This window comes from Pollicipes pollicipes, unplaced genomic scaffold (genome assembly GCF_011947565.3).
Source record: "Pollicipes pollicipes isolate AB1234 unplaced genomic scaffold, Ppol_2.1 Scaffold_4295;HRSCAF=5057_pilon_pilon_pilon, whole genome shotgun sequence".
In the NCBI taxonomy this organism is placed as follows: domain Eukaryota; kingdom Metazoa; phylum Arthropoda; class Thecostraca; order Pollicipedomorpha; family Pollicipedidae; genus Pollicipes; species Pollicipes pollicipes.
The window spans coordinates 12174316-12197240 of NW_023596461.1; the positions used below are offsets into that span (position 1 = coordinate 12174316).

General features: G+C 48.8%; 2 protein-coding genes across 10 annotated transcripts; one reads left to right on the forward strand and one right to left on the reverse strand.

Moving 5' to 3' along the window:
* Positions 1-526: 526 nt before the first annotated feature.
* Scox (Synthesis of cytochrome c oxidase) lies at positions 527-5182 on the reverse strand. 4 transcript variants are annotated; one of them, XM_037219676.1, is made up of 8 exons: positions 5091-5162; positions 4205-4693; positions 3620-3761; positions 3136-3286; positions 2604-2801; positions 2062-2198; positions 1645-1716; positions 527-1258 (listed from the first exon to the last, which is right to left on the reverse strand). In XM_037219676.1, exons 2-8 carry the CDS (start codon positions 4258-4260, stop codon positions 1109-1111), a joined length of 906 nt encoding a protein of 301 aa, XP_037075571.1. In that variant the 5' UTR covers positions 4261-4693; positions 5091-5162; the 3' UTR covers positions 527-1108. The 4 variants fall into 4 exon arrangements, with proteins under 4 accessions (XP_037075571.1, XP_037075572.1, XP_037075574.1 ...); XM_037219677.1 differs by lacking the exon at positions 4205-4693 and having other exon boundaries at positions 5091-5182; XM_037219679.1 differs by lacking the exon at positions 4205-4693 and having other exon boundaries at positions 5125-5151.
* Positions 5183-5216: 34 nt separating this feature from the next.
* Positions 5217-12605, forward strand: Pex14 (peroxisomal biogenesis factor 14). Of its 6 annotated transcripts, none has more exons than XM_037219682.1 (5): positions 5217-5321; positions 7412-7641; positions 8007-8129; positions 9368-9624; positions 11844-12605. In XM_037219682.1, exons 2-5 carry the CDS (start codon positions 7432-7434, stop codon positions 12019-12021), a joined length of 768 nt encoding a protein of 255 aa, XP_037075577.1. In that variant the 5' UTR covers positions 5217-5321; positions 7412-7431; the 3' UTR covers positions 12022-12605. The 6 variants fall into 6 exon arrangements, with proteins under 6 accessions (XP_037075577.1, XP_037075581.1, XP_037075576.1 ...); XM_037219686.1 differs by having other exon boundaries at positions 5247-5281; XM_037219681.1 differs by having other exon boundaries at positions 5248-5415.
* The last annotated feature ends 10320 nt before the right edge of the window (positions 12606-22925 follow it).

Consider the following 22925-nt stretch of genomic DNA (forward strand, 5'->3'; position numbering starts at 1 on the left):
CTCACGTAGGGGTCTTTCTCCCGCGGTGACTTCACGTAGGGGTCCTTCTCCCTCGGTGACCTCAAGTAGGGGTCTTTGTTGGGAAGTGTGTTACCGGGACGGTTCCACCTGATGTATATCGCCTTGCATACGCGTGCGTCATTTACTGTTAGGTAGCATCAGGGATGCAGGCCCAAAAATGCCAACGGGGCCGTACCCTCTCCCTCCCCGTCTCCCAGAGCCATGATGTTAACACTACATACTGCGCTATTTCGCAGGAATTTGATCCCAACTTCGCAGGGTTTTAAGTGAGAAAATTTGATATCTGCGTACCTCCGAGGAAAATGTTGGCTACGTGCTTGCGTAACTTAACCTTCGCGTTAAAACGCACATAAGGTTTCAACATACCTTTTCATCTTCCACCAGATTTGTAGTGCTGTAATTCACGGGTGCCTTTCTACACTGAAAGGTATTACCATTAAAATTTCTCATCATTTGTTTCTGCTGTCGTTCTCTTTTGAAACATCACGGACATGATTTCCCGAAAGGATCTTTAGTTTCGTGTATTTCTGGGAATCACATGCTGTTGGCAACAGAGCCGGTCTCTGCGTTCCAGCATCCGGCAGCAGTGGCTCCAGACAGAGTCGTCGTTTGTTGCTCCGGCGCTGGGTGACGACGTGCGGACTCCGTGGATCCACAAATCGCTACAGACTAAACTTGAGTTGGCGCGATGTTGGCCGAAGAGCATCCACATCAACCGAAAGGTCCGAACGAGAACCCAGAAGGGGGATACCGGTGATATAAACCCATCGTAAGGGCTAAGCCGATGCAATTATCTCGTCCAGGAGGTCACCTGTATTGTCATGTCTCTGCCCAACTGTACAGGAATCGTACCGGAAACGAAACGTGCACAACTGGCGACGCAAAGCTCCGCGGACACGCGCAGGACGTATATATCACATTTCCTGTCGAGCAGGGACCGACAACAATCAAGCCATCTGGCCTCCGCAAAATACACCTGAGTGATAAAAAGGAAAGTCACGTGATAACCCCAACTCGCGGGATGGCTCCGCGCAGAGCGAGTCACACACACACATACACACACACGCACTACACTTTACACCTGTGGCTACCAGAAGGAGCCCTTCTTCAGCTTGTTGTACTTGGCCATGTTGACCAGTACGCTGGCGGCCACCTCGTCGGCCGTCTTGGTCTGACCGTAGTAGTCGACGAATTGTCCCTCGGGGTCGATCAGGTACATGATGATCGTGTGGTCCACCTGGCGGCACAGTTCGGCGCCAGTCTGTGCTCTGAATACGCCAGAATCGAGCAACGATTGGTTCGGCAATGGCGAGGACTCTGACTCCAGGGAAGGACGCAATAGGACGTATGTCTTCGTATTGAGGGCGGATGCGTGGGCGTAAGGACATAGGCAGTAAAAGCCAGTACAATAGGCACCCATTCACTCTGACTGAAACCATGTGACAATATTATAAACCAACAATAACGACAGTTACAACGTGTACAAAATCAGTTACGCCCGAATCGCGCACAAAAACAGGCTTTTATAATGCTCAGTTCACAGCTGATATTTGTATAACTTTCTTAGGCGCCTATCGGAGTGCACTGCTGGAAAGACGACGTAACTGAACCAATCTCACTCACAATATAATCATTGTCGTCGTCTTTGGGCCCCTCGCTGAAGTAAACTCTATACGCCTTGCACGCCTGCTTAACCTGGAACATGAGATAATGGCAAATGGTCATTGAAGGTACAAAGGCCACATTGGTGCATGGACCCACATGCATATAGACCCACATACTGCAGATCTGCGGACCATCTAAGACGGATCTGCTGCAATAACCCACTACGACAACTATATCAACAAGTGACCTGATACGTCAGCGTATACCACACAACACAAAAACAAACACGACGCGGCCAAGACGTGAACCGCTTCGCCGCCGGCGGATGCAGCAGTGAACATCGGCAAGCACATCTACCAGCCCCCCCCCCCCCCTCGCCTACACCCGGCAGCGCCGGCGGCGACTCGTCCCGGCCCGGACGGACGCCGGCCGTACCTGCTCCACCGTGCCGGTGAGGCCCAGCAGCTGCGGGTGGAACTCCTTGACGTACTTCCGCACGGCCTCCACGCCATCCCGCAGCGGATCGACTGTGATGAAGACGGGCTGCACGCGCGGCATGTTGGGCGTGCCCGCTGCAAAGGGCATCGTCACTGACCTCCGCCGGGATGATGCCGCGGTGGTGCGAAGGAGCTGATAGTGCGTGGAATCGATACAGTGGAATAAGAAAGGCGTGTGCCCCCCCCCCCCCCCCCCCCCCACACACACACATTCTGCTCTAGAACACAGCGCTGCACTGCCGGACACATAATTCACTGGCTAAAATAAAACAATGCAATATCAATGAAACCAGACTACGTGAGACTACCTTTGTCTCGGTTTTCAGCCCACGCTGAGGAGCCTTCAGCCCACGGCAGATGCCGTGCACTGCACTTACCACCCTTGCTGTCCCCTAATCCCAGCACATCTCAGGGCACCATCCCGCCTCTCTGCGGCGGGACCGCACGCGCGCCGCCGACGGCCGCGGCCAGTCTACTCACCAACGACGTCGACGGCGGCGGCCATCTTCTCCAGCTCGTCCGGACAGATGTCGGGACAATGCGTGAAGCCGAAGTACAGCAGCAACCACTGGCCCAGCAAGTCGTCGCTGGTGCACGGCCGTCCGTTCTGGTCGACCAGCTCGAAGCGGCCACCCAGCGACGCTTTGCCGACCGCTCGGCGGCGCTCCTGGTCAATGGCTGCCAGAATAGGGATCGTGAAAGGCATACCACTGCTGTACGAGGCACAAGGTCCGCCCGGGGAGGGCGCCGTGGCATGCGCGGACTGGCTTGGTCGGACACTGGCCGACAGGGATAGGAGCAGCCACGCGGCGGAGATACGTCAGGTATGAATCACAATAAGGAAAAAACAACATTTAAAAAACAAACAAAATAACAACAAACAGAAGACAACATTTTGTGACTCAGGCTGAAGCATTTTACGGAGGTTTGATGCGCCAACGGCAACCACTGAGGGATGCTGCGAATCCGGCTAATTGCAATGAACAAAACACCTCACAACATCATGGCTCACCAAATTCCTTCTTTCGCTTCAGGTAGTACATGAAGCCGAGCAGCCCAGAGCCCAAGACAGCAGTGCCGGCCAGGGTCTTCCAGGACATGGGCTCCTTGCTGCGGCGCGGGTCCTTGGGCCGCGTATTGGCCCACCGCCGCTGGATGCATCGCTGCAAGTGGTGCACATGATGTGTAACCCTTGTCAGAAACAGCATTTACTGTGAGTTTGGAGGGGAGATAAAGCAGGCAAATGTAAACCCATGCTTCATAAAATATGACTTGCTTAGATTTCCATTATACTTGATCATACCCAAACTAGGAGAAGGTGAGCATACTCATACCACAGGCTACACAGAACACAGATTCACAACTTGCTTAGAGTAGCACAAGCAGTGTATTAAAGACCAAGGCAGCACACACAACTTACCCTAAAACTGTATGTCATATTACCCTGTCATAAGCAAGAGCCCTTATGGCTTTTTAAGCAGTGAGGCTTTCCTTACGGGTGTCAGGACGGACTGTTGAAGTCTGGGTGGAGCTAAGCCGCTTGAAGTCTTAACTGTCTGCTTGAAGGCCACCAGCAGGCCCCGAGATATGTGGAAGCTGCTCATCTTTCCTGTTAAGTGGTACTTAACAAAACTATGGCTGAAAAGGAACCAATGCAGATGTTGGTCCAGCTTTGCTTTGTCAAATGAAAATACACCCTTAGATCCACTGTATTCCCTTGTATGAACTCTCCATAACCACAAGACCATGTACATTTGAATACTTGAAACATATTTAGTCCTGTGGCATCAGTCTAGCATGTGGTCCATAATTATGTGTATGATGTTGGTGCATCCACCAGAAAGCTTGGCGAGTGGCACATAAACGTACTGGCCATTTTTAGCACAATGGTGGCTGGAGAGCAGATGGCATATTTTAGCAGCACATTCCAGTTATTGATTCCAGAGGAGCACAGACACAACCTGGGACATTGGCCTTCTTGCCAGGGTGAGGGACAGGTGGTATCATATATCCTCAGCAGTTGAGCATGTTGTAAAATGTAGAATCAAAATGACACAATAAAACACAACCTAGGATCACACCTGCTTAGCTGATGGACATGGAAGCTGGTCAGGAAGGCAGCTAAGGGCACCCACATAACTGACACTCAGAAAAAGCCATATATCCAAGGGTGCATCACCACCACATGTCCAGTTGGCAGTATAAAAAAGCAGGGGCTTAGGGTTTGGAGAGAGATATTTTCTCCTGTGTGAGGACCCAAATCTACCCAAACATGTAAGGTCTCATACATTTCATCCAGGACTAGCTGGAATGAAGTGTGTTTGACAACAGCTGTTACAGGTCATTATTATTGCTGCTGATGGTTAGGCCTTCTATGTAGAAGTGCCATAGTTATCAGTGTCAGTCTTTTCCTTGCTTTTGTATGGGTGTTGATGTACCCCTGGTTTTTCACTGCATGCTTTCTCTACTTTACAAGTTTGCACCTGGTACCCTGCCCATTGTGAATGTTATTATTCCTCCAGTTCTCTTGTTGGTACAAAAAGTGATAAGTCATAAACCAATGCTATAGCCTGAAAACCAGCTGGGTGTCAGAACATCCCAGGCACGTGACTAAGAAAAAGGTTCAACAGGCGATGGAACAGCACAGGGAACAATGCCAACACAGCACAGCCATGAATGTACACAAGAGTTCAACAAGTTTGTCTTGGAGTGACACAATTTTCTTTTGACCCAGTCATACCCCTGAAGCACCTTGCTTCTCAGTAAAAATGTTAAGAGACATAAGGAGGTTTCAAGCACCGCTTACAATGTTGAAGCTTATGTAACTTCCCGGAAAATTCATGGAACGCGATTAAAACTGGCGTCGTCTTCTGATGGCAAGGGCTGTAATGCTGCTGAAGTGACAAACAGCCACGCCCGTCATCAGGCAGCCAGGGCAAGGAGATGTGCAAAACTCAACACCATTACCGAATCCCCGGAGTACGTCCGACTTCCCTGCCACCTGCGGAATAATCGTGATGCAATGCACCCAAGGCTATATGGCGCAAACATGTACGGATCTTTTTTAGCGGCAGCGCCGATATTTGTCTTCTCTGCGCTAAAACTGCAACCCCTGCTTCTTCTCCGACCATCAACACGTCCTCGGGAATAAAAAATCGGCAAGTCAGCAACCACTGGCCTGTCAGTTTTACCTTGCTGGTATGTAAAAACTTAGAGAAATTCATTAAGGCTAGCATTCAGTCAAACTTCGATAGGGGTCAGCTGAAAAATCGTCGGCGCGGTTTCCTTCCTGGTAGGTCTTGTTGGGGAAATCTTCGGCAGCTCATGGAGCATGGAGCGCTACATCAGCATCTCTTATATGACGTACAATTGCATGGCATTGAGTGAAAAAATCTTGGATGGGTAAGGGCTTCGCCACAGTACAGTAAACAAAGGCTAGTGCTCATTGAAAGTAAGTCTCGGTGGGAGATAAGGAATAGTGGGGTTTCGTAGGGGTTGGTATTGGGCCCTTTGCTCCTTAGTGTTGTGAATAATATTGACATAGGACTAGGGGATGAGGTGCTTATTTTTGACATTTTAAGTGGTGGGATGACAAAAAACGCATACCAGGTGAGGCTTGACTTGAGAAACAAGTGAACCGGGACTCAGTAGCAGACATTATTGAAATATGATGGAGGTAAGTTGATGTATGCGGGTACTTTTGGTAGTGGGAGTATTAGCTATATAATGAGAGGCTGGGAGTTGAACCAGATCAAAGTTAAAAAGGACTTTACAGTCATAATTTCCAAGGATTTTAAGACTGAAAGGCAATTTGAGGCTGCTAATGGCAAGGTATTTCAAATGTGTAGGTTTAGTAGCAGGAATGTCCATTATAGGAGAAGGAATGCTGTCAAAAAGTTGTACTTTGATAGTCAGGCAACATCTCGAGTATTTTATACAGATTTGGTCCTCATGCTTCAAAAAATACATAGATAGGCTGGAAGAGTACAGCAGACAGGAACTAGGATGATAAATATGATTGCCAACTTAAAAGATAGGGATATGCGCAAGGCCTTATGCTTGTATTCACTAAAATATCATAGACTTAGAGGGGATCTGACACAGGTTTTCAAGATTTTGAAAGGGGTAGACAATATTGATCTACAATGGGCACTGGAAATCAGGCTGAGGGTTGAGGAAAACAATTGTGCTTAGCAAAAGGTAGCAGTAAAATTATGAGGAGGCAGATATCATACAGTCAAAAAGTAGTAAATCATTGGAATGGACTGCCAAACAAAGTGGTAGGAAGACCCTCTCTGGCAACATTTATAAATCATTTGGACCAGTCCTATTGGTATAAGGATCTCATTTACAGCTAAGTTGGGGCAGGTCAGCTAGTGAGGTTAGTGTCAAGGATGGGTGCTGAACCTATGGTAGGTCAATGCAGATGGGTATTTGTGGCTCTTTGGTAGTCTGATGTTTTCATGTATCTATATCTGTTATGCTAACTTGTTAACATTCAGAATTTCATGCTTATGTACACAAACATTTGAGTGCCTTGTTGACATGTTTTTTGTTGCATTTGAAGCACATGACACTGCATGACCACTGAACATGCTGCAATATCTCAAATTCTGATCATCATCATTTTGGATACATAACTCCTTTTACATGTGAGGGCATTGCATTAAGATGCAAACTGCTAGGAGGAAGACATTAGTCATAGTTTACTCTCCTCATTAAATACCATGGTTTTAATACAGAATTTTAATGTGAGATCAGGTTGTTAGGATATCTAATTGAACATCAATGAACACTTGCAGCTCTCTCCTGACAGTGTTCAAATGTCCTTATGTGCTCTGCCCTTGCCCATGGGCTCCATCCCATGGCTCAGAATGATGCTATGTAGCCAGTGGACATTTAGTCTCAATGGGGTAGTGTAGCCAGCCAAAATTGCCCTCTTTCAGATGACATTTGTGGTATAGAACATGTAGACTGTGCTTCATGTTTGAAAACCATGAGTGCTTTTAATATTAACTGATTTTCTTGTATTATGTAGAAGGTGACCATGGCCTCTAGAGATCCTTGAGTCAGGTAATAAATGAATGGCTACCTGCACACATCACCAAAGAAACAATACTGAGGGCCTTAGCACTTGGTAAAACAAAAGCTGTTTGGTTTTTGGACTTTCCAAGTATCTGAGTTTGCAGAACATATGTTTCTAACAAGTTGGGCTGGTTGGGTTTGGCATCATAAGCTCTGATGCAGTAAATACTATAAATTAACCAGACCATTATTTGTTTTTACAGATAAGACTTGTGTCACTTTCATGGGTGACTTACAAGATCAAAGCTCTCCCCTTTCTACTGCTCCACGAGAGCACATGATCACAGCAGCTGTGAGGTTTCTTGGAAATCCAAAGGTAGCAGGCAGCAGTGATGAGCAGAAGATAATATTCCTGAAGCAAAAGGGACTTAATGATGAAGAGATTAATGAAGCCTTCCTCAGGAGCGCATCTGTCGCCTACAGTGTGGAACAGGTACATGTTCAAACAGAAACTTGAATGGAAACTATTGATAACACTTTCCGATCTGCCATTCACTCCATCCTCCATTAATTGGTCTTGAGTGATTCTAGTCTGAGATCACATGTGCTACACCAACAATAAAGACATCAAACTATCTAAATTTATCTTAACTTACAAGCATTACAATCAGTCTGAAAACTTTGTTTGTCCACTAAGTGCAGGTGATCTCTCACTGTGGTTTCTCTCCCTATTCTTCACACATGTTTTCATGTTGTCTGTGTGCATGCCAGTTTGTCAAAGAAATTCCCAAAGTTTGCAAGATGAATGACATTATGTGCTCAAAATCTGTGATTTACTTGAGCTTGTGTTTTCCACAGACCCAGACGTGTGCCTTTCTTAGCACCAGGCAGAGCTCCCGCTTTATTGGACCGCTGCAGGCAGTCTGCCACGTCATCGTGGTATTCTTCGGGGGAGGCTACATCATATATTACATTGTGAAGGTGAACTCTTCCCCGACAATGACCAGGATGTGCTGCCACATCTCTTCAGAGCAGTAGTGCAGGCAGGGAAGGCACAAGGGGTATGTGCCCCCTTTAGGTTCCGAGGGGCCCGAAGAGCCCCTTGGAACCTAAAGGGGGCAGAGCAGTTCGGGGAGACTAATTTAAAGTCGTCTGAGCGTTGATGACGCCATGACAACATCATTCAAATCCTGCCATTCCATAAGTCATACGGCGATTAAAGCCGAGAGAATATAATGGTCGAGCTGTTCGTTTCTGGCGTTGGTAACACAATTCCAGGCATGACGGCCGTCCATTGGCTCTCAATCAATGTCGTGTAAGGTACGATGACGTAATCAAACAACGACGTATCGAGGGACATGTTTACTTAAGAGAGAAAGAGAGAAATTATGTTGTCTAGAGTAGTCTTTTATCCCTAAAAGTATGACAACATGTATAAGTGAGCTTATTTCAACGTATCTGATGCGTACTTGAATATGGACGTGGATATGTGAAACATTCCCTTTAAGTTTGTATTCGCGACACGTCTCGTAGCGTTCACGCAGGATTGGGGAGTGGATCATCGCGCTGTGTTGGCATGTTGTGCATCCGCACGCAGTACCGGTGTGCTGCCTGACTGTGTTGTATTATTTCGTGGCTGACGGTATAAACTCGGCCTTCGTTCACTTGTCCGGCCGTGTTGTCCACTGTGGCTGGGCATGCTGTCTTCTGTGGCTGGACGTGTTATCTGCTGTGATTGGCCATGTTGTCTAATGTGGCTGGTCATGTTCTCCACTTAGGCTGGCTGTGTTAGCTGCTGTGGCCGACCATGTTATCCATGCCATGCCATGCCATGTTATCTACTGTGGCTATGTTGTGCACAGTGGGTCGCTGCGTTATCTACTGCGGTTTGCTGTTTATTTTCTGTGGCTGGCCATGTTATCTACTCTGGGTCGTCATGTCATGCACTGTGGCTGGACGTGTTATCTTCTGTGGCTGGCCGTTTTGTATGCCCTCGAACACGCATTCCCCCTCTGCTGAGTGTATTTTCTTGGCGCGTTGGCGTGTCTGGCTGCGGAGTCCGGTGTCTTAAGCAGAAGGGTGCGCGATAGCCAACTTTGGTCCACGCTGTCACCTGTATTTTCTCGGCTGGGGACGTGCGTGCTGTCGTGGCGGGCCGCCTCATTCCAGTCGGCAGACGCACGTGCTGCCATGACTGACAGCCTTATGTCGGCCGGCAGACGTACGTGCTGCCGTGGCTGACTGGCGGGCGGCGGCCCCGGTCCGGCGAACAGCGGCTGGCCGCGCTGCAGAGCAGCCTGGACGAGTCGGTGCGCTCGCTGGCCGCCTCGCTGCAGGTGATTCAGAGCCAGGTCGCCGAACAGCAGCGGACGCTGCTTCAGCTGGGCCGGCCGGCCGACGACACTGCCCAGCTGCGCCGCGAACTGACGCAGCTGCGCACCGAGATCACCTCCGTCAAGGGTCTGCTGCTCAACAGGTGGGATGCGACGATGGCTGCAACCCCGCCCCCCCCCCCTCACTCAGGTGGGCCTTGTGTCCTCCGCCGGTTGTGTGTTCCGTGTGTGTGTGTGTATGTGCACGTGCGCGTGTATGCGCGTGTGTGTGACCATCAAAACGCCCAAGATTGCAGCGGCCTGCGCTCATATCGTTCATAACGTCCAACGGCCTGCGTTCATAACGTCCAACATGCGTCCAATTCCATGCCCAGTAGGGGCGTTTACAAGGCCCGGGCGCGCAGCGTCCAGAGTCGCAAATTCCAGAGTTGTGAAATCTAGCGTTCATCATGTCTGGTGTCCCAGACACTCAGGTCAGTTTGGGTTCCTGCCGCTAGATGACACTGCAGAAGCATTTTTGCCCCCTGCCGCTGTTTCCCTCTTTTGTCAACAGATGGCACAGTCAACCTGTCATTCCACTGATGATCACGTGATGCGTACAGTAGAGCATGGTTACTATAGCTCACCTAGACGCCTGGCGGCCGCGGCCGGTCTGGGCGCGCCCCGGGGCTCACCGGCGAACTGGGCGCAGGCGCTCCGGGCGGCGCCTCGGCCAGAGACGTTGGGGGGTGGGAAAGGGGGGGGGGGGGGCGGCGCAGCCTCGGCCGGAACCGCTGCGTCCGCGAGGCAGGCGGGCTCTTCCGCCCCCCGCTGCTGTCGGGGCTCCATATGCCGGGATACGTTCGGTTACTCAGGGGCCCTCCAAATTGGTATCGGGTTCTTTCCCTTCGCTTGGAGGAACTCTTTCCCTTCGAGCTTATGTGCTGAGGACGCTTCATTTGTCAGAACCCTCTGTTAACCTGCGCGGGCACTCTTGATCATACAGGGGCATTAATTCATGTACACTGGTCTGGGATTATTCCACTTTGCATCGATGGATCCCGTGCTCTGGCCTGACCCTATATGTTAGCATGCCGGGAGGGACAAGGCCAGGCCCGCGATTGCCATCTGTCGGGCTCCTGTATCGTTCAGGGGCCCACAGTGCCTAACAGGACGCTCTGTGTCAACCAGGGGCCTCGAATCGGTCAGGGGAAGATTTGTCCAGCAGGGACGGGGACGGGAGCTCGAATGGCAGAGGGTCTCCGCTGGTCGGGGCCCTTTGATAATTGAAGGAAACAAGAACTCATGATGAGTGCTCACATTGAGGCAATGGAAGAGTCCGGTGCCAGTCAGGGCCTCCACTCCCGAACACTGGGCCCTCCAGCCCTTTTTCAGCATGGGCCCGTTAAGCCCAACTGAAGTCTGTATGCCAACAATTTGACCATCTGCGGTACGCAGAAATGTCGTTGCGTTAATGACGGTTTATGCGTCGATTCGGGGTCAACCGCGCTGGGCAGGAGGCCTTTCGCCTCAGGGAGCGGACCAATGTGATATGGTGTATCCCCTGAGGGCCTCCGGATCGGCCAGGGGATGCCGCCCCGTGTCGCTAGAGTGACGGCCAGAAAACACACCGCGGTGGGATAGATTGGCCCTTCAGCTCTTGCCCGGCAATGACAGTGTGTCCCGTGGTGTTGTACTCAAGCGGCCCCTTTACCGGAAATAAATAAGGGACCTCATTAGTGCCAAATGGAATGGGTCGAACTGTTCGACCCATTCCATTTGGCACTAATGAGGTCCCTTATTTATTTCCGGCAGCAGCATGGCAAATATAAATTTTACCTTTTCTCTTCCAGTTCTACAACCACATTTTAGCACCACTTCGCGGTGTCGTTAAGATCAATACGTTATTGTCATTAATCTAAAAACCACGGAGGCGAAATATACGCCCGGAATATATCTCATTACACGATTCAAAAGCGTTCAAATGCGCTTCTTTCAGATGAATCGCTATTTTCGTCCACCTGTTGGCCACGGCCAAGCGTAAGCCACCGGGCCGACGCTGTGCGGCCTGAGGAGGCTGCAACGCCTGATGTCGAGTTTTTTGTTTCTAAGATATGCGGGCGGGGCGGGCGGCCGGGCAGGTGCGTGCGTGCATGCGCGTGCGTGCGTGCGTGCGTGCGTGCGCGCGTTTGGCCACTTGGCGACTTTGTGTACTGCATCTTGTGGTGGTGGCGTGCTCATGTTTTTAAAGAATATGGCTGCTGGGGATCTTGGCAGCTGATCTTGGCTGTGACGGTGTTTGTAGAAGACTAAAATGACGACGTTTCAGTCTCCTTTCTCGAGCCTCGCTTCGCGGAGCACTGATGGGAGACCGCCATTGCAGACAGCAGTTTCCTGCGGCGCCGTCGCCCCCCGCGCCGTCCATCCCCGCCTGGCAGATGGTCAAGACGCCGCCGCCCGAAGCCGTCGACAAGGGCAAGGCGGACAGCTCCAGCTCGGGCGAGATCGTCATCGTGAGCGGCAACAACAGCGACAACTCGGATCAGCACAGTGATAGCTAGTGTTGGCGTTCAGTACTTGAGCTTAAGCTGGTCACGATTGGCGTTGGCAAGGCCGTTGTTGGCAAGGCCGTTGTGGCAAGGCCGTTCTCCGTTGTGGGACCGGAGACGTACTGTGGGGGCGAGGGCAACTCGTCACTCTTTGTTCTGATTGTGTTAGGTTTGTGGCATCACCAGATGCTGGTGGGTTGGAGGTTATCTTGTGAGGTCAGTTGGTACCTGGTATCTTAAACAACGTTCAATGGACAGTTCAGTGGAAAGTAAACCACACCATGGAGATGGGTGCGTATGGGGGAGGGGTGGCATTCCTTGGGCATGTTAAAGTCAATTTAAGTCGGGTAAATTAATCATAATGTGTGTTTTTTGGGGAGTTCAGTCGGCTGTAGCATTTCTGGAAGTGGATGTAGATGTACAGCCTGAATATTGCATTTTTAATGATGGCTGCTACTCCGTATTTTGCTTGTTTAATGAGAAGAAACTGCATGCTGCTGGGTACAAGCATGTGTTTGTAATCGATCGGAAGAAGGATACTGGTCGCGTGGGGTGATGAATACGATTTTTTTAGAAGCGACTTGTAGGCAAAACTAACGAACTCAGCTGAAGCGTCGGCGGGGAGGGGGGGGGGGGGGGGGGGGGCGCACAGATGAACAAAACGGTCACCCTGAGATACCTGTCCATTATTTGAACATCAGATCGATTCTGCTTGTTACCTATGCAGTGTCTGAGCGGGAGGCAGCCTACCGAAGCCCAAACTGAAAGCCAAGGCACTCGGATTTGCTCTCCGAGGCCGGCAGGCAGTACTCTTACACAATTAGTCTTGGGCAGGCATCCTGTATTAGGTAAGCAAAGTATTTTGTTTGGATTAGATCAAGGTTTATCTTCTGATGGCAATGCTGTCAGAGATTAGCTCGGGGCAAACTGAATGATAATCGGGCGGTGCTGCGTGGGAGAATGACACCGACGCCCGTTGCAGCCCAGTCGGACCAGCACAGACATCAGTGAGTCCCTCACGTCACAGTCTCATCTGGCAGGCAGACCGCCAGGGTAGCCCATCCGCGACGAACCACTGGGCGCAGGCTTGGCAGCAGCGAGGACAGTGGGCACAGCACGCAAACAAGTGGGAGTTTGGTGAAGCTGTTCTCCGATGTATGTCGGGGAACAGCTTCACGTATGCCGGTAACAGGAACGTGTGTCGGTGTCATTCGACATATGTCGACGCGTGGTGCGACTGCTCATCGAAAAGCCGTCGTACGCGTCGAAAGGGATGGATCACTGGACACAGTGCGCTTGACCTGTGCGAGGATTCCGCAGTCTTGAGCGCAATGAAACAGCCAGGACTACGCCAGGCTTCGGTCCTTGATCCGGAATCCAGGGGCGGCCTATCCAACTTCTAGTCGGGGGAGAGCAAAGACTTAACGAAGGCCCCCCCCCCAACCGACGGGCCCCTATATCTCAGAACAGGTGCGCGGCCAGGGCCTTGGCAAGGGAGGGGCTCAGGGTTCACAAAGGGCCCCCAGATAGTGAGAAGCCCCCCCGAAACAAAACAAAACCCGAATATAATGCATTTTTTCGAGATCGTGTTTTTTGTTTTCATTTTTACCTGGCATAACTGGAATAGAACCCAAAAGCTACCGCAAGATCAATTCTGTTTGAATCTTATAGTCGATCAACGGAAGAAATCATGCGTTTAACAACTGCACGAAATCAGTGATCAGTACCTCTCGTTTCACAATCGTCCAGTGGAGTTTTCTAAACCGATAAAACTCAGAAGCTTCGTTAGAATCTTGCCTGGGCTGTACACGGATATTAAGAACTCTGCGAACGTAGATCGAAATGGGTCAACGATTTGTTTTATCATGGCCAAGCCATGCTTGTCTTGACATGTTCAACATTCGGCTAGAATTGGTTAGTGATACCAATTACGTAACGCGCGCGCAAAAAAGCACGCGCGCTCGCAAATCTTGCAACAAAAAATCTTGACGCCAGGCGTTGCAGTCTCCCTAGGCCGCTCGGCGCCAGTTTGGCGGCTAACACAGTTGTGGTCGCCGGGCGGATTAAGATGATGATACATTGGGCAGAAGCACTTGTACGCTGTACGACACCAAACCGTACATAGGAGGAGGTAGCCAGGCATATATTTCATCTGCGCGTTTTTTAGATCGCTAATTGAACGGCCGCCTTAACAGCACCAAAAAGCGCTGTTGGAACGTGGCGGTACAACTAGATGAGTAAAGGTAGGACCTCTATGGTTACGGATTATTTTTTAAGACATTCGGGAGTATTATTCCACGACGTTCGCTCTCCAGCGCACTGCACCCGCCGCCTGCTGGTATTTGCAGTGACAAGCGCCGTTCGGTTTTACGGAAACTGCAACCTAGGCTATCCCTATCCTTGCTTCGGCTATTGCGGGCGCGCAGTCTCAAACCTTTTGATAATTTGTTTCTCTGGTCGATTCTGCAAAAGGATAAACGTTATTGGGTAAACATGGGATGGCCTCTTCGTTTTCGAACTCATTTCGATCCACTCTTCTTAACATTGATTAGGCCCCTTGTTTCTTGCCGGGGATGCCCCCCCCCTTGATAAGAATACCAGTGAGTACACTACTGGTTCTGGTTAAGGCCTGAAGGGTCGTTCCGTTGCACCTCGGGATGTCTTTTGGCTGCTATTCTGGCGACATGGGACGGGATCACCTGGCCGATCTGGAGGCCGTTGGAGGGATACATCATATCACATTGGTCTCCTCCCTGACGCGGGAGGCCTTCTGACCCGCGCAGACCGCAGTTGACCCTGGATCGACACAGGAACCCTCATTGACGCAACAACATTTCTGATCGCCGCAGATGGTCCAATAATTGGCACATGTACCCCACTTCGGCGTAAAGGGCCCATATTGGAGTTGGGCTGGAGGGCCAAACGTTCGCTACTGGGACCCTGACTGGCAAAGGACTCTTCCATTGCCTCAATGTGACAATCACCATAACCTGTCACATTCCCTTTCATTATTAGAGGGCCCCGACCAACACAAGAGGCGCCTGTCATTCAGGGTCTCGTCCCCGTCCCTATTGAGCACATCTTCCTAGGAGCCCCGCATTGTCACAAGAGTCCTGACCAATGCAAATTGCGGGCCCGGCCGTGTCCCTACTTGGGAAATGGGCCCCCAGAGCTCAGACCGACACGGGGCCGGCCGTTTGGTGCTGGTGATCTCTGGTCGAAACAGAGGAATACGCTCCCTCAGAGTTTCCCAATCGGTGCAAGAGGGTCTCTAAATGATATTTGAGATCACGGCCCTACGGGTGGGGTCCTTAATGTGACCCACAGCCACAGCCCTTTGGGCCGTTTAGTCTTCTAACCGGGCCGTTGATCTTTGATCTCAAGAGACCATTCGGCCTCTTTTCGGACCCTTCAAACTGCATTCCTGGCCGAATCGGGAAACGGGCCTCAAGAGCTCAGACGGACATGAGCCGACTGTTTCGTTCCGTGTCAAGCCCTGTTTAATGGGAATGGAGAACCTTAATAAGAGGAACCTAGTAGAAGTCCGACTGACAGCTCAGATCGTGACATGACGGGTGAGGGGGGGGGGGAGGGGCGGGTTCGAGTCCGATCGAGCCCTTGATCTGATCCTCCTCAAACAAAGTCCGTGGTCGACTAGGGGCTACTAGCCGAGACATGACCACCTGTCAGGGGTGGAGCTTTGTATCTCTTTGAATGGGGGGGGGGCGTGGCCCTCCAATGTTGACTTACCATGACCCCCAATGTTGGACTGGGCCGCTCAATGTTGGGCTGCCCCCTCCCCAGCCCAATATTTGGCTGGCCCACAGTATATTTTGTTTGGCCTTCATAATGCGGAGTCTGGCTCCCGATGCTCCTGTCAGTTCTTTGAAGTAAAGATAATGTAAGATTTTGTAGGGACTTACAGTTTAGTGTAAAAGAAAGGCACTTACTTAAAATAATACCTAATAACTTACGCAAAGCGAAACACGCGAAAGACTGCATTTTGCAAGTCGCTTACCTCACAGTGAATATTTGTGCGTCATCGGGACTTCATGACACTTCTGGAACTATATGGCGACACCTATCTCTCATCCTGGCAGGAAGGGCGGACACCGCGGGTAGTCAAACCCTACGGTGACTGAGTAAACCTAAAAGCAATAACTTGTACACATTATCTAATTCGTAATGCCAATCTAGTGACGTCATGAAGTGACTATTGAAATGCTGGTGGTGGTAGCCGAAAGCGGCGAAGCTATTGCAATTCGTAGACTTTTGACGCGGTATTCTTTCTCGAAGTAAATCATGCGGTCAGTTCCCTGGAATGTGAGTAGCGTGGTTTGTGTTCTTAACAAGAAAACCTCCAAATATTGTGCTACATGTTGTCAGTGCTTTCAAGGGGTACGCAAATTTCTTGCATTTTTGTTAAGGAATATGACACGGGCGATGCATAAACATCAGTGCCATATTTTAAAAATAATATTAGGTGTAATGCGTACCCGGAACGTAAGTCGTCTTCCACTCCAAATTTAAGATATTTGTAGCATAAAACAGTGATAACTCGCAAAAGAAGTATGTCTTGTTACGCGTAGCATACACAACACGCAATATGCAATGCGTGCGTATTTCGCACGCATTTGCCGCCTACGCATTTTCATTTTGTTTTAGCATGTACAGCAGTACCACAGACTCATGACGAGATGGCATAATCTTAGTTGCTGGTGGTACTGTAACTGCTTATTCCGTTTTGAGAATCTGCCTCGAAATCGTCTACGTGAACCCTCCTGGTGAGGAGCTGAAGGGCCCTTTGGTCCCAGCCCGGGGTACCTAGAAACTGCTGTTCTGGCGATACGGGGACCAGGGTGCTCCGGCCAATCCGGGGGACTTCAGAGGGGTACATCATGCACCAGTTCCATCCCTGATGCGACAGGCCCTCAGACCTGGGCATCTGACACAGGATCAACCCAGAGACACGTCACTGACGCGAGAGGATCCATAACCGGCACAGGGAGTCCAATGCCTAATTGGCACAGAGGCACCAATTCGACTGATCGACGCCTGCCTCCTGGTTGAAACGGTGCGGAGGGCCCCTCGTTCGGTCCCGCGCCCTCTGACCGGCACAGGTCACTGGCTGATTGTGAGTACAAATCGTTGCATCATCATTTCTCATATCTCCTGTCATTGTCAAGAGGGCCCTGACCAACGCAAGAGGCCTTTTGACGCTCGACACCCCGCTCCTGTCCCTATTCAGCGAATGTGCGCATGGCCGACTTTGACCTATTGCCGACACGGAGCCACTTGTTGGGCACTGTGAGCCCCTGATCAGCACAGGAACCAGACCCATGAACGATCTTCCGTATTAACACTTGCAGGCCCAGCCCTGCCCGACTTGGGAAAGAGGCCCAAGGGGCCCAGGCCGGCGCGGGCCGGAGTGTTCGGTGTTGCCAACTGGCTGATGTCTCTTCATCCCCCCGGTTTGCCCTTTGGGCCCTTCGATCGGACCCTTGATCGTCGCTCCCTCGGGCCCAAAGGGCTCTTCGGAACCTCAGGACGTAGAGACCTAAGATAGGTTACGAGTGCTCTCCTGTCCCACCGATAGTAGCGCCATCGGTCCCCTCGTAAAAATGTAACACATGGAGGAATTTCTGTGCCCCCTGGAGTTTGACACCACTTGAAATTAAAAACTTAGAAGGCCTTCGTGGCGCCTCCCCAGAAACAGGTATCTCCCAAAATACAGATCGTGATGCGCGAAATGAACGTGTCGGGTATCTTTACGACGAGAGATCCTACTTAGCGTATCGTCATGATGGCAGGCACGGAAGTTGGGTACCCACTGATTTTGGTGTCCTTCGAAATTAAAGATGTTGGGGCTCCTGCAATGACTCGTTTTAGATTGGTGCCTACCACAAATAAATGTGGTGCCCCAAACCAAAGTTTTGATGATCCATCGCCGAATGGACTGATCCAGGATGTCCCCCATGAGGAGGTACGAACATTGTGGTGTCCCTGAACTTAGTTGTTTCTTGAAATTAAATGTTTTGGGACCCATTGTGATATCCCTGGAATTGGGTACCTCCTTAAATGATATTTATGATGCTCCGAAAAACAGATCTGTAGTAGCCCCTGTGATGCCCTTGTGCGGAAGGATTCGATCCAGAATTTGGCCAGGATGGAAGGCAAAGAAAGCGCGATACGTGATGTCCCTTAAAATGAAGGTTTCGTTACGCTTGCAATGGCCCACTTGGGCTTGTTTCACGTAGTAAATAAACGTTTTGGTGCTGTGAAATAAATGTTTTGGTGTTCCCCGCCGAATGGGCCGATCTATGATTTCGTTAATGGAGCGCCGCAAGTAGTTCAATTTCCCCGAAGTTCAATGTCTATTAAAATTGAGCATTTTGTGACACCCTGAGGTGCTCCCTGGAGTAAGGCGTATCTGGAAAATAAAAGTTATGACTCCCCAAAAGGAAAAATATACTGGTGCCACTTTGCCGAACGTCGAAGAACGGGCTAGTCAGAAACTTTGTCATTGTGTACCGCACAGAAACCACCCTTTAAGGTAAAGGTTATAGTGCCTCGAAATAAAGGTTTTGTTGCACCTTGCCTAAGGAACTGCTCCAGGATTTTGTTCGGGTTGGAAGGCACAACATTGTTGTGCTTCCCAGAAGTTTTGGTGCCTCCACCTCCTCGAAGCGATACATCTCTGAAATACGTTCTTAGACACTTATCCATTTGAGGTTAGGATTATGACCAATTCCAACGAACTTGGGTCAGCGTAAAGGTCCAACTGAGAGCAAAACCAAACTGCTTTTTCGCTGAATAATGTACTTTGAGGGGTAGTTTTTGATGCCCATTTCGAATCTCTTGATTTACAGGGACGTCAACAGACGTCTTATCTAGACTTATTGCAGGCCACAAGAGGTCACTGACGTAAAATGACCCATATGAACTTTTTTGACCGGTGTGACCTGAAATGAACACGAGTGAGATTTGGCTTAGAACAGGTATCTGGGGTTTACAGCGGTTGCCTAAGAAGGTCTGGAGGTGCTTAGGATACCGATCTGGAGCTCATGTCTCAAAATTTGACACAAGTGAGTTGATATAGGCCTTTCTTTACGTTTGAATTTAGGGTTTCTGGTTCTCCTGCTTTTTATCTCAGGAGTCAAACTGACCCCTTCCCCTTCCGTGCGCGTCACAATGAAACGGCCATCTGTGCGTGTGTTAAATGAGGCGTGCGTAAATGCTCATGAAATCGATGCATGACATATTTTGTGAGACACTTTAAGTTAAAGTGGGCTCTCTCTCCCTCCCTCCCTCCCTCCCTCCCTCTCTCTCTCTCTCTCTCTCTCTCTCGCTCCTCTCTCTCTCTCTCTCTCTCTCTCTCTCTCTCTCTCTCTCTCTCTTCTCCCTATCTCTCTCTCTCTATCTCTCTATCTCTCTATACTTCTCTCTCTCTTCTCTCTCTCTCTCTCTCTCTCTCTCTCTCTCTCTTTCTCTCTCTCTCTCTCTCTCTCTCTCTCTCTCTCTCTCAGCATCAGTGAAGTAACAGATCATCCTACGAAATAGGTCTCACTAAAATATGTACGATTGCACATTATTAAATAACTTTTTTTTCTTCGCACGGCGATGCGCATCTGCTTTGCGGTCTGAAAGCTTCGTTTAAACCCAAAGCTTTGAATTTGCTAGGAATCGTAAAAGAATGCAGCTACAAATTTCAAAATGTAATAACCACATGATTCCAGATGAAACGATAATTTCCTGTATTTTTGCCACAAAGAGTATAGGGCAAATGCAGGTGTAAATATAAATAACAACAAACAAACGTTATTATTAACGGTGACATGCGTTTATTCCGGTTCAGCTGTTTATGACTAATTTCTAGGTCACAGGTGATATGGTTGGGAAAACAAGTTAGTGATGTGACGGCTAACAGGCTTTGCCTTTCTACGAGCCCTTTGCCGACAGCGCGGAAAATGCTCGCAAAGAACTGTGTTGCTGCGAACAAACACTAATCGGCATTGCCGAAGCCCAAATTTGGTAGGGCTGAGATCAGCTGAAGTTATGCTGACCACATTCGTGATGTGGCGAAACGCATGGTGGGGGACTCGCCTTGCTAAACAAGCGTTCGTGCATGGCTCGCCGGAGAGGGCCATTTGGCTGCTGACTTGACAGCGTCAGCCTAGTCACAGGGCGCCGAGAGTCATGCAACTGCACGGCACAGTGGAAGTCTTTTTGTGCTTTTTTGATAGGAGACCGAGGCAGAATGGGTCTGTTACGTCCTTGTTACAATGATGAGATGTTATTCGGAGTGTAAGCAAGTTATTATTTTCAGCAAGGAACTCGATTCAAAATCTGTCCCAGCAAATTTTTTGTTCTCTGTTGTATGTATTGTATACTCATGTTATAGCTAGACTATATAGCTGAGAGCATACAACATATAGCATGTAGCTGAAAAATAGCACTCTGTTACCCGCCTTTTTCCTTCATCCTAATAAAACCAGACAGTACAGGAAATTGGATTTCAAGTGAAACATAATGTTCGGTTCGGAGCCTTTCATGGACAGCTGACAAAATGACGTTTGGCATAAAAGTTTCCATGAGACAAGTGAATCAGTGGCGTGAGTATCATGTTAAGTTTGCGGAAATGAGCGTCCGAGGTTATGTTTGGACGGGCAAAAAATACACGTCATCTATAAAAAGCCTTGATCTCCACTATTCAAGTTATCCATTACTGGAGGAAATGCCGCTGCATCTTCCATGCAGACACTACGCAGTAAGACCAAAGGAGAAAGATAGACCACGCAGACAGTCATTGTGCGATAGCCATCTTTTATCTACGCTTTTTGCAGCATTCGATCCAAAAGTTTCGGGGGCCAGGTCAACATGGGGGACAAGCTAAGATGGGGGCAAGGCCCTTACAAAAAAAATCAACACCCGTGTTTAATTCAACATTTTGACTAAGAGCCATACCGTGGTAAGCGTCTGAGATATTGATATGCTTGTGGCAAGTGTCTGCACACTTCAAACATATATATATATATATATATATATATATATATATATATATATATATATATATATATATATATATATATATATATATATATGTTCGTGTACTTAAATAGCATGCTTTCATTAATACAAGTTTTTTTAGGGCAGCTGGCAGGGGTAAATGTACATGTAATCAGTTTCTTGTGAGTTCGTTCGATTGCTCAAAATAAATCTTTGGCTGTTTCGCTTAGTTAGAAATCAACTCGCCTGTGGTCATATATATTAGTTTGAACTAGCTAATGGTTCAAGGACACTCATTCCTATTCTCAAAGCAATGTACGACGGTTGGACGGAAAACATTTGAATGTGGCAAAAAAGGGGCGTGCTCTACGAGACATAATCATTGGTGAACCATCAGTTAACTGGTTACGCAGCCGAATATAAAACTTACAAAACACATACAAACAGACGCATATCACTTTTCCAGCCCGTTTCAGACCATGGAAGGGTAAAGGCATCGAACACCCTGCTGTCATTGGGTGCGTGAGCAGGTCGAAAGTAATGCATGACCTAAGTTGTTTGTTTATGTCAGGCATTTTTCACTCTGATCAGGATGGCTTCATGAACTTGCAGACGGCGTTTGTTCGGACATGTTGTTAGAATCCGTGTGTTTTCAGTCAGGTCAGAGCAAAGGAGTTTTTGGTTGTGGGTTTTGGGCATATGTTGGTCTGGCGCTCCCTCCTGCAGGTACGTAGTCATGCGTCGTGATAGGGCTGTTGTGGTCATACCAATGTAGGTAGAATTGCGAAGCCGGCAGTCTCCATAAGGACATTTAAACTCATAAACTACAGTGGTGCGCTTTAGTCGGTTTTGGCTCGCTACCAGGCTGTTTTTCATTAAAGGGCTGCTAGTTGTTCTTCTCTTGGAATAGATGGTAAGTGTTATATCAGTGTTTTCGTCAGTCGGTGGGATATTTTTCTTGGTCATGTTAGACAATACTGTTCCATCTATCTTATGTCATGGAGACATCTGATTTCGAGAGCAAAGTTTATCGGCCGGTTTCTTGTCGAGTGGTTTCTGGTTTCTGGTTTTAGGTTTCTGGTTTCGTCGATTTAAGGTGGACTTAATCTCTTCGTCAATGGCTCTGTTCGAACAGCCATTATTAACGAGTAATTGCTTACACCGTTCAAGCTCGTGGTGCGTGGTGGACCAGCTGGAGCAATATTTTGGGGCATGTCGTACAAGCGCACGAATGACGGCCTTGCGGTAACGCTCTGGGCATTCGCTAGTCACGTTCATACATTTACCAGCATCAGTGGTTTAACGGTGCACTGTTGCGACGAAAGATCCGCTGATCGCATCCATGTCGATGTCAAAAAAGTTCGATGGCTGTCGACACTCAGGTCAGCTGTGAATCGCAATGACGATTGCCGCTGCAAGGTGGCCTGCAGTTGGTGGAGATGGACCTCGTCTCTGACATCAGCAAATATATCATCGGCATATCTGCGGTACATGCACAGTTACTGTTGTTAAGGATTTACTATAATTCTATATTTATATTTTTATTTTAATATAATTACTATATAATATATTTATATAATTATAATATATTTATATAATTACGATTTAATATAATTACTATATAAACTTACTATAAAATTGTACTGTTAAGGATTTTAGGACACGGTCCTCTAGCCAGCAAATGTACACATTTACAAACAGGCATCCGAGCGGTGTCTCCATTGCGACACCATTTACTTGGCGGTAGTTTTCCGCTTGGGCAGCGGAAAGGTGCCTCTGTACTTCTGATCAAATGTACATTTGACCTTGCGTATATCAAAACTTGCGTATACACACACACACACACACACACACACACACACATATATATATATATATATATATATATATATATATATATATATATATAT

Coding starts and splice junctions, on each gene's coding strand:
- Pex14 (XM_037219680.1), top strand. Junction 7,642..8,006: donor TCGCCTACAGTGTGGAACAG/GTACATGTTCAA, acceptor TGTTTTCCACAG/ACCCAGACGTGTGCCTTTCT. Junction 9,625..11,843: donor AAGGGTCTGCTGCTCAACAG/GTGGGATGCGAC, acceptor CCGCCATTGCAG/ACAGCAGTTTCCTGCGGCGC.
- Scox (XM_037219676.1), bottom strand. CDS start 4,260: ATGTGGGTGCCCTTAGCTGCCTTCCTGACCAGCTTCCATGTCCATCAG. Junction 2,199..2,603: donor CGCCGCCGTCGACGTCGTTG/GTGAGTAGACTG, acceptor TGCCCTTTGCAG/CGGGCACGCCCAACATGCCG. Junction 1,259..1,644: donor ACGACGACAATGATTATATT/GTGAGTGAGATT, acceptor CTGTGCCGCCAG/GTGGACCACACGATCATCAT.